The sequence below is a fragment of the Megalobrama amblycephala genome, linkage group LG4, assembly GCF_018812025.1.
Source record: "Megalobrama amblycephala isolate DHTTF-2021 linkage group LG4, ASM1881202v1, whole genome shotgun sequence".
Classification (NCBI taxonomy): Eukaryota; Metazoa; Chordata; class Actinopteri; order Cypriniformes; family Xenocyprididae; genus Megalobrama; species Megalobrama amblycephala.
This window is the reverse complement of record NC_063047.1, coordinates 50,982,197-51,001,086: the sequence shown is the minus strand read 5'-3', so window position 1 is coordinate 51,001,086 and position 18,890 is coordinate 50,982,197. Positions and strand designations below refer to the sequence as shown.

Below are 18,890 nucleotides of genomic sequence, written 5' to 3'. Positions count from 1 at the left end.
TTGTCTGGAGTTTCAAGTCTTGGGCACTTTGGTTTTCCAGTGTGATCAGAACGTAAGGGGTTGCCGAAATGGACAGATTGGAAGCCACCTGAGGACGCCTCTACCACACATGTATATTACATGAATAAAGTCATATATTGCTAGTGAAGGATTCTTTTTCTGAATCAAACATTAGGACACAACTGAAAGAACAAAAAGGCCTTGTACACACTATCTGTTTCACTCTGTTTTGGCCTTCCGTCCACACTGAGACGACGTTTTTATTAACAAAATGAAAGCCTTTTTGAAAACATTGTTAAATGTGTATAAATTGACAACGCCTTTTTGGCATTGTAGTGTGGACTGTAAAAAATGAAGGTATTTGAAAACGATGACACGTCATATGACGCATATTGTACCAAGAGATATTAGAATAGAATAGAAAGCCTTTATTGTCATTATACTCGCATACAACGAAATTATGTATTCATATTCATGTTTATACCTGTATTGTGCCTGTGCTATTCACTTTCACACAGTTGCTGAAATGTTGCTTTCATCATCTGTATCATCTCAATGAGCTTTTATGAGGGTTTACGTATGTGCAGTAAGGTGAATTTAGCGTTTTCTGACATTTCAGTGTGGACAAGAAACTTTTGGAAAACGCTTGAAAATGCTGGTGTGGATTGAAATGAAAAATGCCGTTTTCATTAATGTAGACGTAGCCCAAGTGAATAAATCCCTCTTAAATATGATCAGACAAATCATGTACAGTGATCACATTACTGACTACCACACACAGGCCTACATGCTTTTATGTTGCCAACAACTTCCTTCACCTGCATAAACAGGGCCTTTTTCATAAAATGTTGCATAGAAACCATCTTACATTTGATCTTATGATAGTTTCTTAAATATGCGTATGTGATTCAGAGAATGAACATGCACACAAAAAAATATAACAATAAAATATGTATACGCCTCTCTTACAGACGTGAATCGTTTTAAGACCTGCAGAGTCATTTTATAAAACCTACTCACAGATTTGAACTATCCACGGCAACATTCATATTAATGTGCGCCACATCAGGGTCTAAGCGGACGTACGCACTTTTTCTTCTGGCAGAGAGTCGGATACTGCAGGTATTTGGATATCTCAGCAATTCTTGCTGCTCGCTGTGCTCAAGTAAAGATTTGGACGTTGACTGGTGCTCTGTTATGTTTATGACTTTGGTTTCAGATCTCCGCCTTAATTATTCAGCTGCGCACAATTTCAAGATCATTTGCGATTTAGAAATTTCACATGTGGAAGAGAGGTGGATGCAAGTTTTTTGTGCGTATGCTTGTTTTCTGAATCACACATTTGAGAAGTGACTGTAAGATCAAATGTAGGACGGTTTCTAAGCAACATTTTATAAATGAGGCCCCAGATAACTTTTGATTTCTTCTTTTGAAGACTGCTAAAGAACAGTAGGTCGGTGCTGTCAGCAACAGATAATGCCCCCAGATGGGATGATGAGGACACAACCTGCTACTCCATCAGTCTTCTTTTGGAGCAAGGGGACAGGATTCATCTTCAGCTCATGGAGAATCATCAGATCTACACGGATATCTTTAACCAGAACACCTTCAGCGGACACCTTCTGTGTGAACGTCTGGGACCGATTGCTTAGACTAAACTACTTAGACTAGTCTTACAAGTAGTTACTAATTTTTTTCTTAAGAATGTCTTTTTTCACAACTTTTTTCATTCAGTTACATAATAGGTAGATTGATCTAATTAGAATCAGAATGAGCCCTAATTAATTACTAGTTGGTCATTAATTTTTGTTTTATTTAAGATACAAGAAATAAAAAAATCAATCAAGTAACAAAATCATTTTTTTCCTGAAGCTGTGAAGAAAATTGGCAAGACAATCAAAAGTGACAAAAAGACAAAAAATTGGCTACAATCTTGTTTAAAGGTAAATTGGATACAATCCTTCAAATGTAGCACCATTTCTCCTATTGAACACTATATCTGTTTGTTGTATAGACACTTGTAATCGAATTTTTTTTAATTAACCATAACTAACATTTATTTTTCTTGCAGGCCTAACATTTAACATTTGAGAACAAAATTGTTATTTTGTTATTTTTGACAAGCTGCAGAGATATTCAAGAGAATGTATTTCCTCTATTTAAAATAAAGTTTATTACAATTAAATACTAATACATTTAACATAAAATTCTACGTATATATCAACAGTTCAACCTTTCACTTTAAATGTTACATTTAATGTTTTTTTCATTTGTTTCATTAAAATGTACATTAAAACTTAACTACATTAGCAAATTCACTAATTCACCTCTCATGGCTAATGACCTCTATAAATGATTGATAAAGTCAGATAGCACACTTTTACCGTAAAAACTCTTGGTTTATGAAAAAGGGAAGTTTAAATATTTGTAGTCCAAAGTCTCCCAGACTGCTTAATAAAAGTTGTTGTCTTTCTGTGATCATGATCTATCACAGCACAGCAATGATGAAGCTGGTAATGAGCATTGTGGTGTTGTTGTCTGTTGGAGCCGCACAGGATTTAATGTCACCAACATTTGACATCATTAGTGAACTCCAGAAGATTAAGACCATGGAGGAAAAGTTAAATGCTCTTTATGATGAAGTAAAGGAACTAAGGAGCAAGAATGATGGTACTGTACAATGTTATTATTATTATTATTATTATTATTAATATAATGTGTATAACATACTGAAGTTTCAACTAGAACTATTCTTCTACTTTTCACTTACTTGATCAGTTTCTTCTCATCTCTCAAAAAGGGTTAAAGTAGCTTTTTCAGATTTTTCATAAAACTTTTTTTAAAGGGGTCATGAATTGCGTTGTTTTATTGTTTTATAATGTTTCCTGGGGTGCACTTATAATGTTAGTATGCTCTTTATATCCAAAATTGTCATAATTTATAAATTAAAGTCATACCCTGATTTTAGCCCTCTGGTTTGAACTCTGTTTTAAGGGGCGTGTCTGCTGTGAGACTTCAGTGTAAACGCCCACTGCTGTGATTGGCTAGCATTGTTCCATTTGAAATAGCCAAATATTACTCTCTCTTTTAGCACGTTTTCACTATTACAGCTCTCAAGGTTAACTAATCGTGAAAAGTGTTGCATTACATTCAGATCTATGGCATTATATTTAGGTCGTGGCATGAAAGGTTGCAGAGATGAACACTGTAGTCAATCACAGACATGTTGTTGAGATCATGAAAGCAGTGATCTCATCATTGTAACTCAATTTCTGCACACTAACAAATGCTTTCATCATAACTAACAGTGCAAATGCAATATAACTAAGAGATTCGTTGAATAAAAGGAGAGTTTTGCGCATGTCAGTCACTATAAACTCACGCTGTTTAACAGCTTCAGCGTGCGCTGCTCCAATGATTGCAATGGGAGCGATCGCTTTACATAATCACCGTTAAATAACAGATTATTTTCATCCTACTAAGAGAAACAATGCAAGTTGACGTTTAGTCACAGGTTTGATTTACTGACACACAGACAAAGATCATCTGACTGTACATGAATCATTAATATCAGATCAGGCATTAGACTTAACACAGTTACTGACATGTTGTTGCATTAATGTCGAGTCCAGGCACTGCACAATATTTTGTAATCCTCAACGGCATGTTTATTGCTTGGTAGCTCGATCTGGTTTAGCACCACATAGGCCTGTTACTTAGGCTACCTATTCTATTGCATGTCATGTGCGAATCGGTGGGCGGGGCTAAACAGGCAGTGATGAAGTAGGCGTTGATCTTCTTCTGCAGAGGCGGTGCTTGATGCCCTTTGACGTCATAGAGCCCCACTTTGTAAATCCTGTTGTTTGCTGGGTCTGCTGTCAATTAAAGCTTTTATTGGACTAACAAGGAAGTTTTCAGCTCTAAAACTTAAAGGATATTCTTATAGTATGATGACCTCTTATATGTCAAAAGCTCAAGGAAAATTTGATTTCTCAGTTCATCACTGCTTTAATAGGCTTTATAGACAGACAGATTGAGAGTGTCTCTTGAAGGACCAGCACCACTTTCTCTTGTACCACTGTTTGAAGAATTCATCTTCCAGAATCTGGCAGTAAGTTTTGGGAGTTCATTTTTAGTCCATCTCCTACCCTGAAGTCTGTTTTGCAGAGATGGACTAAAAATTAACTCCCAAAACTTACTGCCAGATTCTGGAAGATTAATTCTTCAAACAGTGGTACAAGAGAAAGTGGTGCTGGTCCTTCAACAGCCACTCTTAATCTGTCTCTCTATAAAGCCTATAAAAAAGTTTTATGAACACAGTTATGCAAAGTTCTTGTTTAAAGGGTTAGTTCACCCAAAAATGAAAATTAACCCATGATTTACTCACCCTCAAGCCTTCCTGAGTGCCCTGAAGAGTTCAGTGTCAGATCTCACTTCATTTGTCGCATCTCTTACCTCTAAACAACAGACCTGTGGTGAGTTATACATTCACAGTACTCAATAATACAGTTACTGTAATGTAGTCAACTGTATCCCTCAGTTGAATTTATTGAATTTATCTCTTTTTTTAGTTGAATAAAGACATGATTTCAGAAATATATTTATAATTAGATTTCATGGACCTGCATGCTGATACTGACGTTATTCTTTATATTGGAAATAAATGGATTGAAATTAACCTCACAGGACACTGACTGCAGTAAGAAGGTACTTCATCTACACTCTAATAAAGCTTCCGAAAGGGGGTTTCACACCAATGCCATAGAAGAACCATTTTTGGCTCCTCAAAGAACCTTTCAGTGAATATTCTTAAAATAACCATTTTTTTCTTAGTGTTAAGAACATTGTGAAAATCTACAGAACAATTTTACACTATGAAGATTCCATGGATGTTAATTTTTGTAAAATGTAAAAGATTCCTAATGGAACCATCAATGACAAAAAGAGCATTTATATTTCCCTCTATGGTACGGTGTTGCCTCCAGGCAACATAGTCTATTTTAGTTTGTTTTTAATAAAATAAGACACCAATTTATTGATCAAACAAATCTCAGTGCAGAATAATTGAAATACTAATCAATGAAAGTGCAAAAAAGACCAAAACATGACCCACAGGGGTCCATTTTGTGTCCTGTTTCAGCACGTGTTCACATGTCACATGGCTCCATATTTTCTCCAATGAAAAGTGCATTTTTCACTTATTTGTATCCATTTAATCACCCACAAAAAATATGAATCACTTTCACTTGCAAGTAAAGTATTTTCAAGAACATTACATTATATATCATCAAATGTTTTAGAGAAAAAAAAAAAAAAAAAAAACAGTGTGTTGCCTCAAGGCAACAATGTACCTTAATGGAATCGCATAAGGCCATACAGGCATAATAGGTTTGAATGCAAATGTATTATATTTGTAAGGAAAAGAGTTAGAATTATCTAAATATATTTGCATTTTCACATGATTTTGTAATGCACTTATAAGAATAGTAATTCACATACTATATCTGCATATATTATGATCTGCACATTTTCTATAGCACTTCAGAAGGTATAAAACACCGGTAGCACTGGCAGTTGGTGAGGGTGAGGATGAGGAGTTATACTGTGATGAGGAAGATGAAATCATAGTGACAATCCGTCAGGGAGAGAGTGAGGGTGAGAGAGAAGATGGAGATGAGGATGAAGATGGATATGATAATTTGATATGATAACATAAAGATATGATGGTTTGGTAATACTTCTCTTCCACTATGGTACAGTGTTGACTGAGAGCAACAGCTGGATATAAAATGTTACTTTTTATTAAATATGAAACTTTTAATACATTAAAAAGTGGATTAATTTATTTATTCAAGTGTCTAATTAAAAAAAAAATGATGTTTTCAATAAATATATTTCTTTTTTCTAAAATGCCAAATGTTTCAATTTGTCCATTGTGGTACAATGTTGCCTTGAGACAACAAACTTTTAAAAAATTAATAAATTAAAAATGTATGAAAATGTTTATTGATATTGTTAAAGTGTCCAATTTTAAGCAGGAAAAACAACACAAATAATGTTTTCCTCATTAATATCATACCATAGAGGTTAAGAGTGTAGCGCTATTTTATGTGGTTAAATTGCTGTATATTCATCCCTCTCTTTCATACCTCTTATTTAGTTACTTTTCTCTGTCTCTCTCTGACACAGACGTCCCTGTAACCTGTAAATCTGGCTGGATATCATACAAAAGCAGCTGTTTATTGTTCTCTAGTAATGCACTCAACTGGACTGAGGCACGAGATTACTGCAAAGCACAGGGCGCGTTACTCCTCAAAATACAAGACGACGACAGGGAGTGGGTGTGTAATGTTCATTAATTGCGCATAACAGCATTTTCATTTCATTTTTTTTTAAAACTCTGTCTTTCTCCTAGGCATTCTTGAACCATCATACCATACCCACATCCTACTGGGTCGGTCTAACGGATCAGACCACAGGCCAGTGGAGATGGGTGGATGACACTCCTTACACCATGAACAAAGAGTGAGCTGATTCATGCATTATTCTCCCCAATTAAGAAAGCTTGATTCACAAGAACATTTTTTTAGCAAACATACATTAAAATAGCATACATTTAAATTTACATTTGAATAATATACATTCTTACTGAAGCTCTAAAAGGCCATGGATTATTATTATTTTTCTCTCTTGTTTTCTTTTGATCATGATCTCGAGATAACAAAAGTTGATTGTTTGATTCTGAAACACACTGCACCCGGATTCTACTGTTGCTGTATTAACAAACACAACTTTCACGCGCAACTGATCAACGGATAAATCATGCGCTCTTGTATCTTGTGGATATTTCAGCAAAATGTTTACTTCGCTTAATACTGAAGTCTACAATAAATAAATAAATAAATATAGGCTAATCAATCACTGTTCAATCAATATACGCTAAACATTTTATTTGTGTAATTGACATGTTTAAATGATCAACAGTGCGTTGAACAGCTCAAGCACAGGCGGAGTGCCTTCAGAAGAGTGCCAGATTATTCTATAACTATTCTAAAAGCTTTTAGAGAGACCCTTATCTCGAGATCACGAGAAAATTAAGTTGTGATCACAAAAAAATATGAAAGAAAAATAATTATATTCCATGGCCTCTTAGGGCTTCTGTACATTCTAGACCTTACAGATATTCACTGCCATTCACAAATCCTGAGATGTCATTTGCTGGTGTGTTGAGCATCATTAGTGTAATACTTAGTTTTTAATCAGAATATAGTCACTTAAATAGTCAGGAATAGCATTAATTTAGTTATTCAAATGTAAGATGGGATAAATAAATAAATAAATAAATAAATAAAGACGTACCTCATTGTTCCTTCGCAGGTAAATTCAATTCGACCATCAGTTTTCACACTTTTATGTGAAAACAAGCTTCAAAAATTAAATATTTATTGTGCACTTTAGTTTAATAAAATGTGAGTTTTCACAAGTGTTCTGAAATCACTGATCTTGTGCTGCACTGACTGAAAGCTGCTGTGATTATAAAGAGAGAGCGGTGCTCGCTTTCTGTCATTCATTCACAAGAAAAGTTATTGTTTTTCATGAGATTTAATACTTCACATTGACAAAATGTATTTTTAAACCTAGTTATTTTATAATGTTTAATATTTAGTCAAAAACGAAGTGAAAAACGATTAGAGGAAATGGCTGATATATGCGCAAATAAATGCTACTTTGCCGCCACCTGCTGGTTAAAGTGGTAATTATTGTCTTTTTTATTTTTAAATAAGTGTTTTCTATCAAATGTTGAATTTCCTACATTTTTAAACGTTCGGTTTTACAATGGGGACAATCTCGGAAAGGATGAACAAGTAATGTTTGTGGTCATCACATTAAAAATAACATTTGAAGTGCTGGAGAAAAATGTGTGTGCGTGTGTCTAATTACAGACATGGTGTTTCTTAAATGGTCCCAATAGCTTTGTCTTTATTGCAATCAATAAAACGGGTTTATTGGCAAATTAGTTAAATGTGATAACTGCATTAAGATATGAATATAACATTAAAAAGTCAACCACTGATGGTTTTGTGTTGATGTACAGCGAGTACAGAATGAACAGCTAAGAGTTCACCGGAAATGCCTGAGCTGGCTTAACGACAAACCAGGAAGTAACCGTGCATATAGCCCATTTAGAAACCCTTGTTGTTAGCGACACCGGTGGCCATTAAGTGAACTGCAGCCAGCAACTCATGCTCACAATCGTAATAAACACACAACAAAAATGACAACGGTAAGAAAACAGCAGTTAAAAAAAGCATCTGATCATAGCAATGTGGTTTGCACCAGCTCTGCGATTCACCGGCATCATGTCGACAGATGAGGTAAATAAAGATCTGGCTGTGTGATACTATAGTTTGAATGAATCCCTTTTCTTTGCATGACACATTGACATTCCAGTACAGAATGGCTTTCAGCATTATCCTGAACATTGTTTGTATCATGTGTCATTGAACAGAAGAGAGGCTCTCCAGAGTATGTGTGACTATCACATCCTTTTAGTTTTCCCAGCAAAATCATTCTGAGTCCTTCACATAAAAGTCAGTCTACAGGCTTTCATGTGTCATGTTTGATTATGTTCTCAAAAAAAAAAAAAAAAAAATAGAATAACAAAGTGCAGTAAATGGTAAAACTATTTGAACTGCAAACCAATGTTTTTATGATTATGATAATTAAAATAATGTGATATCAAATACCAGTTTGCAATATCAAGCAGCATAACAGACTGTGTTTGTACAGGTAAAATCGGATACCAGAAGCCTCACACATTCAAGTCAGAAATGGCCGCGCCACTCTTATGTTAATAATAAAGTGGATAATGATTACATAGTTTTCCATTTTCCAATTATTGCCCTTTGTAATCATGAGTAGGAAAAGGAAGAAGGTACTTCAAGAAAACGTACTTCAAGCTATTGATTGTCAAGTAAATGTATCTAGCAAAAAAAATAAAATAAATAAATAAATAAATAAATAATAATCTGTTTAAATATTTTTGTTTGTAGTGGTGTTGGGATTAAATGCATAGTATAAAATGAACTCTAGATCGGATGGGATGACAGAAAGATGTTTTATATTCAGATGGAATGGAGTGACATTTGTTGATTGGCGTTTTTCACAGACGATGGAATCCTGGTCAGCCAGATGACTGGAAACAACACGGTCTGGGAGAGGAAGGAGAGGACTGTGCGGCGATTACACATACTGGGAAACTAAATGACGGCCACTGCTCCACCAAACAGGGATTCATTTGCAGAGTACAATTCTGAAACAGCTGAAATAGCTGTGGTGTCGTGCCAGCTAAATGACAAATGAAAAGGATCCAGGCACTAATGTGAAAACATTTAACACTATATATAACACTGATTTGTAGGGGTGTGACGAGATCTCGCGAGATTGTGACAAGATTTCTTGTCGAGGTGAAAAGCTGTCTCTCGATATTGCCTTGACGGAGTGTAAAATTAGGATAGAATATGCCACCGCTATGTTTACATTACGCCTCCACTGTCGTTTTGCTTTTTATAGAAATAAAAACCATTTAATTTAGTTGGATAACGGTCGCTTCAATCCCATCCATCTCATCCGACTGATTCCTGCTGCAGAGTCATCTGTAGTGCAGCGGGAATCAAAGTTCACTGATCATGTGATGAGAGTAAGTGATGAGATGACTGACAAGACCATGGCAGAGGATTCATTGCGCACCAGAGCCATAGCATCTGACATATGCCTTATCTTGTAGAATGTGCACTCAGCACCATTGCCCCCTATTTAGCATGTTGAAAAGCGAAAGTAAAACGCGAATGCACATTCAAACACGATTTCAATATCATGCATTTTGAAAGCGGCTCCCTGATGCATGAAAACATCTCTCAATATGAAAGCTATCTTAGGCTGGCCTGTGTAGCTGTAACCATCTCTCAGCTCTGTATCATGCTTGAAGAAAAATTTGGTCTCTAGTTGCACTTTGAATATTGAGAGAGTACTTTGATTATGGTTGTACTCATTGTTTGCGCTTAATGATGTTTCGGGAGGAGCGCATTCAAATAATCTACCCAATAAGAGGAGGCCTGTAAATACTTAGCCGACTGTTCTGCATCCTTCCACCACCCCGTCTCTTCACACTCGCCTGGTTACTATCCTAACCAAAGATACACGGGTTTGGGTGACATTTTGAAGTGAAATGACATTCATTACAAGGTGATTAGTTAAAACATTTCAGACGCAGCTACATTTTTCTAGTCATGTATTTCATCATTGAGGATTTCTAAAAAATCTCAACTCTTTCTCATGAACTAAATCTCGTGTCTCTTCTCATGAGCTAACTCTCTCATCACACCTCTACTGATTTGACAATAGTTTAATTTCTTATGCTTCCATTTTACTTCAAAATGTTTCTGCTGTTTCTTCATAATTTACCTTTATTAAGCAATAAATGGCTGACCATTAATAATAAAATCAGTAAAAGACTGGATTATTGCTTATTAAAATATTGTATTACTTTGCTGTTGTTCCAATCAATTAATAAACTGTTCTCTCAAAAAAAGATTTGATCCTATTTTTGCTGAGTGGTTTGCTTTTGTTGCTCTGTATAGCTGTGTTTTGAATCTCTATTTACTATCATTCCTTGTTTACATTGCTAAATATAACTTACTCATCACCATATATCTGATATTGTCTAATATTGCCTATCACATTAATCTGACATTTCTAGCTTTTAATCCAAATCATTATCGCTAGCACAAAGCGCGAAGGTTTGAAGGATCATGAAAACTGCATGTTATTTTTTATGTAGTACTGTCCTGATTAAACTATTTCACATAACAGATGTTTACTTGTAGTCCACAAGACAAAAAAGCTGAATTTAAAAAAAATTACCCCTTGTTTCTTCATACTGTGTGTGGTTACCTGGATGATCCACGACTGTTTTTTTTGTGATGGTTGTTCATGAGTCCCTTATTTGTCCTGAGCAGTTAAACCCTTCAGGTCCTGCAGATTCTTTGATTTAACTTTGATTTATTTCTTTGATAGTTATAGTGCTTTTAATCAATGTAGCACTGACTACAAAGCTGAAATTTAGGTAACATACTTAATTTCCAAGAAGAAATAGCATCTGATAACCAGTGACCAAGTGTTTGAATCTGATGCTGGAAAAGGCCTTTTTGGGCAGCTGTGGTTGCTGCTCCTAAGCAGAACGAACGACTGGAAAAGTGGTTTGCTGGGGTGCTGGATTGAATCAAGATGGATTTAAGGTGTTTTTGGAACCAAGTATGTGACAGGGCAGTTGGAATCATCGACAAAGAGTGGGTCGGATGGAAATTTGGCCTGAGCATTTCTGAAGTGTAAATAGGCTGAAAGAGTTTGGTAGGGCTGCATTGGTGCAGAGACATTAAAATATAGATTAAATGGCATTTTTTCATTTGTCTGTCTTTGTTTAATGAAGTTTGTGTCTTTGTCTAACACTGATAAGTCTGTAAATGTGTGATGAAACTTTGGGTTGAAGCTGGACTACACCTGATCAAATCTGTAGTTTTGGGGGTCATTAAAGAAGCCCAACGAACCATTATCAGCTAAGTTTTCAACTCCAGCTTGTTCTCTCACGCATAACCGCAAGCCCACCATATCTGACTCAACTAATACCATCATTTCAATAAAGAGGAACATTCTATTTCATTGCCGCAGCAGTGATGTCGCCTCGGCTCCCGCAGGAGCTCAGTTCTTCTGGTTATTCTCTACACTGCTGTGGCAGTGGTCTTCATTAAGTGTTGTGAGAAATCTCCCGGTCCTTTAACTAACCCTCCAAACAGCACAATCAGCCTGCGCATTGCAATTTTTTGGGGGGTCATCAGAAATGTTCCCGGGTGCTGTCCTACATTGGTTTGCAATTTTTGGGGAGTACTCTGGGTTCGAGCTCGGAGCCCTCTCCTCAGACAGCACGCCAAATATGCATACTATTACACATACTATTTACTATCTGATTATTTGTAAGCGTGAACTCATGAAGTAGTAATTTTGGGCTGGGGTCCAGACCAGAGCCTGTGGGGCATGACACCACTGGAAAATCCCAGAGGATGGGGACTGACTAAGCAGAACATATCCGTGCCTGAAGAACAGGGACATCTAGAACCAGGCAAAGATGCCGGCAATGGACACTCCATTAGTCCAAGCCCAAGAGGAGGCCATTCCCCTGGTGGAGTGGGCCCTCACCCCAATAGGGCACTGCATGTCCAAAGACTTGTAAGCCAGCACTATTGCATCCACTATCCAATGAGATTCTCTGCTTTGTAACTGGCAGCCCATTCAAGTGGCCTCCGAAACACACAGATAGCTGCTCTGACTGCCTGAACTGGCTAGAGATCTCAATGTACACCCTATGGGCTCGAACTGGGAAAAGTGGGTGTGTGTGTGTGTCTGCTCAGGTGCACAGACATGAACCAATCAGGCTTCAGTATTCTGAGAAAATACTGAAGCCTGTATAGTATTTTATTTTTGAAAGGATTTAATTTTTGCGGCTGACCTTATCACATATACATTTGTAAGGAGTTTCCCTTTCAGACGCTAAATTTATGGGAGGAGAGTATTTAAATGAATCATGCAAGATGATTTACTAAGGTTTGCGCTAGTCAATTTACTGGTATTTGCCCCATTATTTTCTGCCCCAAAAAAGCTTGTCTTAAACCAGACGCTCTTGGTAGATTGCATTGGTCATTATGGAAATGATCCGGCTGCACCTGTGTTCCTGCACCAATTTGTGCATCGTCATTAGATCACGTGCAGAACCCTCTCCCATCAGCGCATTTCTGGAATTGCCCTATTCAGTAAATCTGGCCCTATGTTAGCTAACTACGTGATTTGAATATGTACATTTCTGAAATACATTACATTTTCTGTAAAGCTGCATGTTTGTCACACTTTAATGTTTCAGATCATCAAACAAATTTAAATATGAATCAAAGATAACACAAGTAAAGACAACATGCAGTTTTTAAATGAAGGTTTTTATTATGAAGGGAAAACAAAATCCAAACCCACATGGCCCTGTGTGAAAAAGTGCTTGCTGGAAGTCTTGCTGTGATAAATGGAACCATGAATTTCTGCTGTCAAAAAATCCTGAAAGTCAATGTTCGGCCATCTGTTCAAGCTGAAGCGAACTTGGGTTCTGCAGCAGGAGAATGATCCAAAACACACCAGCAAGTCCACCTCTGAATGGCTGAAGAAAAACAAAATGAAGACTTTGGAGTGGCCTAGTCAAAGTCCTGACCTCTATCCTATTGAGATGCTGTGGCATGACCTTAAAAAGGCGGTTCATGCTCGAAAACCCTCCAATGTGGCTGAATTACAACAATTCTGCAAAGATGAGTGGGTCAAAATTCCTCCACAGCGCTGTAACAGACTCATTGCAAATTATCGCAAATGCTTGATTGCAGTTGTTGCTGCTAAGGGTGGCCCAACCAGTTATTAGGTTTAGGGAGTAAGCACTTTTTCACACAGGGCCATGTGGGTTTGGATTTTGTTTTCCCTTCATAATAAAAACCTTCATTTAAAAACTGCATGTTGTGTTTCCTTGTGTTATCTATGATTAATATTTAAATTTGTTTGATGATCTGAAACATTAAAGTGTGACAAACTTGCAAAAATATAAAAAATCAGGAAGGGGGCAAGCACTTTTTCACACCACTATATATATATATATCCACACAACAAAGTTCAACCTTTCACTTTAAATGTTACATTTGTTTTTACATTTGTTTCATTAAAACGTGCATTAAAATTGAACTACATTAGCAAATTCACTAATTCACCTCTCATGGCTAATGACCTCTATAAATGATTGATAAAGTCAGATAGCACACATTTACCGTAAAAACTCTTGGTTTACGAAAAGGGAAGTTTAAATATTTGTTGTCCAAAGTCTCCCAGACTGCTTGATAAAAGTTGCCGTGTTTCTGTGATCATGATCTATAATCACACAGAACAGCAATGATGAAGCTGGTAATGAGCATCGTTGTGTTGTTGTCTGTTGGAGCCGCACAGGATTTAATGTCACCAACAATAGACATCATTAGTGAACTCCAGAAGATTAAGGAAAAGTTAAATGCTCTTCATGACGAAGTCAGGGAACTAAGGAGCAAGAATGAAGGTACTTTACAATGTTATTAATAATATTTTTTATTATTATTATTTTGACTGACCACACTGGAGACACCAGTTTATTTCGTCTTTGAGCAAAAAGATTAATGGAACGATTATATAGTTTAGAGTGTTTTTAATCAATGTAGCACTGGCTACAAAGCTGAAATTAAGGAAACATACTTAAGTTCCAAGAAGAAATAGCATTACTTACTAGTTATTATTTTTCTTTTCACTTACTTGATCATTTTCTCCTCATCTTCTTTTTCCAGAAAGGGTGAATGTGGCTTTTTCAGCCACACTATCATCTTCTATGGGCTCCAAATATTTTGGTCCTCATACTGAAGCAACCACTCTTGTGTATAAAAATGAATTTACTAACATTGGAAATGCTTATGACACCAATACAGGTATCATAACATTATAAATTCTAAACACAATTGTATACAGTCATTTGTCAGCTATTTTTTAGAGCCTAGGTTTCTATGGTTATCAACAGGGATCTTCACTGCACCAGTAAAAGGAGTTTATTTCTTCAACTTCGTGGTCTTCAATCCTGATGAAGAAGCGACCGGTGTGAAACTGCTAAAGAATGGCAATTTGGTGGTGGCAGCATCAGATAACCCGCCAAGATGGGACACTGAGGACACGACCTGCAACTCTGTCACTCTTCTTTTGGAGCAAGGGGACCGGATTCATCTTCAGCTCATAGAGAACCGTCGGATCTACACAGATAGCTGGAGGCGGAACACCTTCAGCGGACACCTTCTGTTTACTGTGTGAACGTCTGTGGCTGGTTGCTTAGACTAAACTGCTTAAACTAGGCTTACAAGTAGTAATCTAATTTTTTTCACCAAAACTTTTTGGTTAGTTATATAAATGTAGATTGGTTTAATTAGAATCTGAATGAGCCTTAACTAATTACTAGTTGGTCAGACTAGTTCTTACTGTAAGATAGTTCATTTCAGCCAACTACCCTGATGGTATTTTAGCTCAAATGCAGTGTTTTATTCAAGTGTTTTATTTAGATACAAAAGAAATTTTTTTTTTTTTACTGAAGCTGTGAAGAAAAAAAAAAATCAACATTTGGCAAGATGCTTAAAAAATGAGGAAAAAGACAAGAAAATTGTGACAAGAAAATAGGCTACAAAAATCCTTAAAATGTAGCACCATTTTTATACACTATTATTGGACTCTATAACTGTTTGTTGTCTAGCCAGATTTATAAATCACATTCCATGCATATTACATGAATAAAGGATATTTTATTGGAAGTTGACAATGGAAATTTGTCGGCCTTGTCTTGTTGTTGGCCTTTAACACACTGGATCATATAATTGTGATCACTTGGATTATTGTAATGTTTTTGTCTTCAAATGCCATCTACCAATTATTGCTTCAAAATGTATTTTTTTTTTTCAATCCAAAGCCTCTTGGTCTGTTGGTCTCTTTAAGACTAAGAGAATGTTATTCAGTTGATTCATCACTAGTAACAGACAGAATAATAGATAATGTTGATTATTTTAAGTTTTAATGCTCAATGTGAAGGCTATACCAGCAGACCATGTAGTTTTATCCTTGAAATACTGGGGAAGATAAAGATCAAGGAAACAAGGATGGAATCTATGAAGAAGGAATGGAGTGACTGAGAACCGAAAACAGATAATGTGACACTGTTAACAAATGTGCTTTAAGAACTTCCAATTAATGATTGATTGATAAACTAAATGATTTCCATGATTTCCAGTGCAATAATTGGAAACCACACTATAGCACTCATCTGAAACATTGAATGGTTTAAAAGTGAATTAGTAATTGTTTGGTTTTCACTGTATGCATGAAATAATTAATGATAATATGAAAATATAATGAAATAAATATATGAAAATATATGATACATTATATATGGTATATGAAATAATGATATGAAATAATGAATGATAATATGATAAAACTGAATGTTCATTATTGGGGCACAAGCAGAGAAACGAGAAGACATGCATGTTTCAATGAATGAACTAATTCAACAAAATTATGGTAAAGTAACAATTTTCTATTTTTGCCAATGATATGTCAGTGGTTTAGATTATTTTCACTGAAAAGCAGATTTGTTGTTGTTGTTGTTGTATAAATTAACCAGTTAATAAGTGGTTAATTTCGTTCTAATGTTTTAAAAAATGAAATAAGTGAAGAAAAAAAAATTATATCATATTATATATTATATAAATAATGTTTTGAGAACATTATTAAAGACCAGATAACTTTAAATAAACGTTCTATAAATGTTATTGGAAGAATGTTTGTTCATAACTTTGAGAGAACCTTACCAGAACATTCTGAAAATGTTCCCTGTTAGCTGGGTAACCCTCATCAGTCCACACCTCTGCATCACACACACACATGCAGACAGTCACATGTGATTCACTCGGATGAGCCGAAGCGTCTGCGGGGCAGAGCGCGGTGCCGCTGATGAGAGAGGTGACAGGTGAGTGACAGGTGAGTGACAGGTGTCCTGAGGAACAGAGGGGGGAGGGGTGGGGCGCTGCCACAGGTGAGGAGATGCCACGGCCGCACACGCTTGGTGTTTGATGACACTGCTGGGCATGTGTGACACAGGTGAGGACGGAGACGACCGGAACGGTTCAGGACACACGGCACATCGGTCAGACAGACGTGCATATTGTGACAAACAATAAATCCCACTGTTTGTTTCTACACACAACTGCAGTCACGCTGTTTCAGACAGGCCTTCATTAGCAGTGTTTGTGCAAGACAAAGTTCACCGTTGCCATTATGAGTGATGGAGACATGAGTGATTCCTCATGTAATGTGTTGCTGAGGGGCCACAGCTACAGTTCGCTGCAGGAAACAGCAAAAAACATCCATCAATCACCTTCAATCTTCACTACACTCTTAAAAATAATAATCTGAAGAAACCTTTTCACTTTAAAGAACCTTTAGAGCAATGGAAAGATTCCATGGATGTTAAAAGGGTCCTAAAATGCCTCTTTTGGTGTCTCCAGAATGTGTCTGTGAAGTTTCAGCTCAAAATACCCCACAGATCATTTATTATAGCTTGTCAAATTTGCCCCTATTTGGATGTGAGCAAAAACACGCCGTTTTTGTGTGTGTCCCTTTAAAAGGAAATGAGCTGCTGCTCCCGCCCCCCTTTCCAGAAGAGGGCGGAGCTTTAACAGCTCAACAACAACAAAGCTGGAGAATCTCACGCAGCCAAAATGAGGATTGTCAGTAACGGTGTTCAGCCTTACATTGTTCAAACCGGAGTCGACACTGATGGAGAGACTCAGGAAGAAGTTACAACTTTTAGAATAAAACTGGACGTTTCTGAATGGTTAGTGGATACATTTATGTAGTTGCTGTGGAGTTGATTCAACTCATCGATTAGCATGCGCCGTCATGTTAATCTTTTGTGTTGAATTGACCCTCGTTTGTGAAGCAGTCCAGTGTAAAATGACGCCATGTCAACAACACTCTACTACAACAACTCTTCCTCTTCTCTAAAGCAGCCCAACATGGCCCCGCCCCCTTTGTTCTGTGTTCCCAGGGGAGGGGTTTATGTAAATTTTAGGGTTTGTGATGTCACTAACCCAGGAGGAAGCTCGTTGTAGTCCATAGCAGCCGTTTGTTGTAGTCCTTAAAAAGCGAATTCTGTAAAAGAAAATATCTCCCTTTGCATTGAACTTTGAGCGTCGTAACTTTGCGGATGTCGTTTATGCTCAAATAGCAACATTACACACTAACTAAAGTTAAAAAAAGTGGAATCATAATCAAGGATCCCTTTAAAGGTTTTTCATGGAACCATCAATGCCTATAAAGATCCTTAATTTTTAAGAGTGACCTAATCATGAAATTCAGTTTAAAGGGTCATGACATTATTTTTTATTATTATTTTAATATGTTCTTTGAGGTTACTTATAATGTTAATAACGCACAAAAACAAATATATATGCATTCTGAGTCTGAGTCTGAAACTGTTTTTATGGCTGGTCAGTAAACGGCCACTGTTATGGTTGGCTATTTTTAGAGTATTTTTATTTCAGGACAAAAATGTGAGAAACAGAAGACTTATTCAAAATGTTATGTCCATGCAACATCATTTCTGTCTAAAATAAACATATGAGATGTGAAAGAGATACTCATTTTTTATTTTTCTTTGCTTTGGGTTTATCTACAAAGTCATTGTAAGTGTGTTTAAGTGACTTGCTGGATTCCATGCTTTGCTCGTCTCAGTTCTGCACCATTACAGTAAAACGGCAATTCAGCTGTTAATATGAAAATTAACAGCCAAAAAGGTAAAGCATCCTTATCTCGGCTTTTCTTAATTATTTGTATCATGCCATTCATAAAATCCAGCATCTGTCATCAGTTATTGTGCAAAGAAAGACATGCTTTAAAAAAAAAATCCAAGGCATGAGAATGGAAATACGCATAAAGCACACTTCCGGATGACTTTCTCAGACAAAGATTTTGGTTTGACACAGAGAGATAATTTATTGAACAGATGCATGTTTTATTCAGGCTGACAGCGGCATAGTCTGGTTGACATTTCACCGTTGCGTCGTGTCGCATCCGTCACTGCAGAAACCAGCTGTTTATTACTGTCATTCAGCGGCCATAATGACACATTAGCCTCCTTACTCACATCTCGAACACAGCTGCAAATGGAAACCTCCATTCAGTCACAATATGACAAC

At 36.5% G+C, this 18,890-nt stretch overlaps 2 protein-coding genes across 2 annotated transcripts; both read left to right on the top strand.

Moving 5' to 3' along the window:
- Window positions 1-2,452: 2,452 nt before the first annotated feature.
- LOC125267848 (asialoglycoprotein receptor 1-like) lies at window positions 2,453-10,503 on the top strand. Its single transcript, XM_048189868.1, has 5 exons — window positions 2,453-2,670; window positions 4,395-4,475; window positions 6,190-6,341; window positions 6,416-6,525; window positions 9,170-10,503. Exons 1-5 carry the CDS (start codon window positions 2,481-2,483, stop codon window positions 9,315-9,317), a joined length of 681 nt encoding a protein of 226 aa, XP_048045825.1. The 5' UTR covers window positions 2,453-2,480; the 3' UTR covers window positions 9,318-10,503.
- A 3,483-nt stretch (window positions 10,504-13,986) lies between these two features.
- Window positions 13,987-15,457, top strand: LOC125267849 (complement C1q tumor necrosis factor-related protein 3-like). Its single transcript, XM_048189869.1, has 3 exons — window positions 13,987-14,185; window positions 14,448-14,585; window positions 14,675-15,457. The coding sequence occupies exons 1-3, from the start codon at window positions 14,026-14,028 to the stop codon at window positions 14,956-14,958; spliced, it is 582 nt and encodes a 193-aa protein (XP_048045826.1). The 5' UTR covers window positions 13,987-14,025; the 3' UTR covers window positions 14,959-15,457.
- Window positions 15,458-18,890: the final 3,433 nt, after the last annotated feature.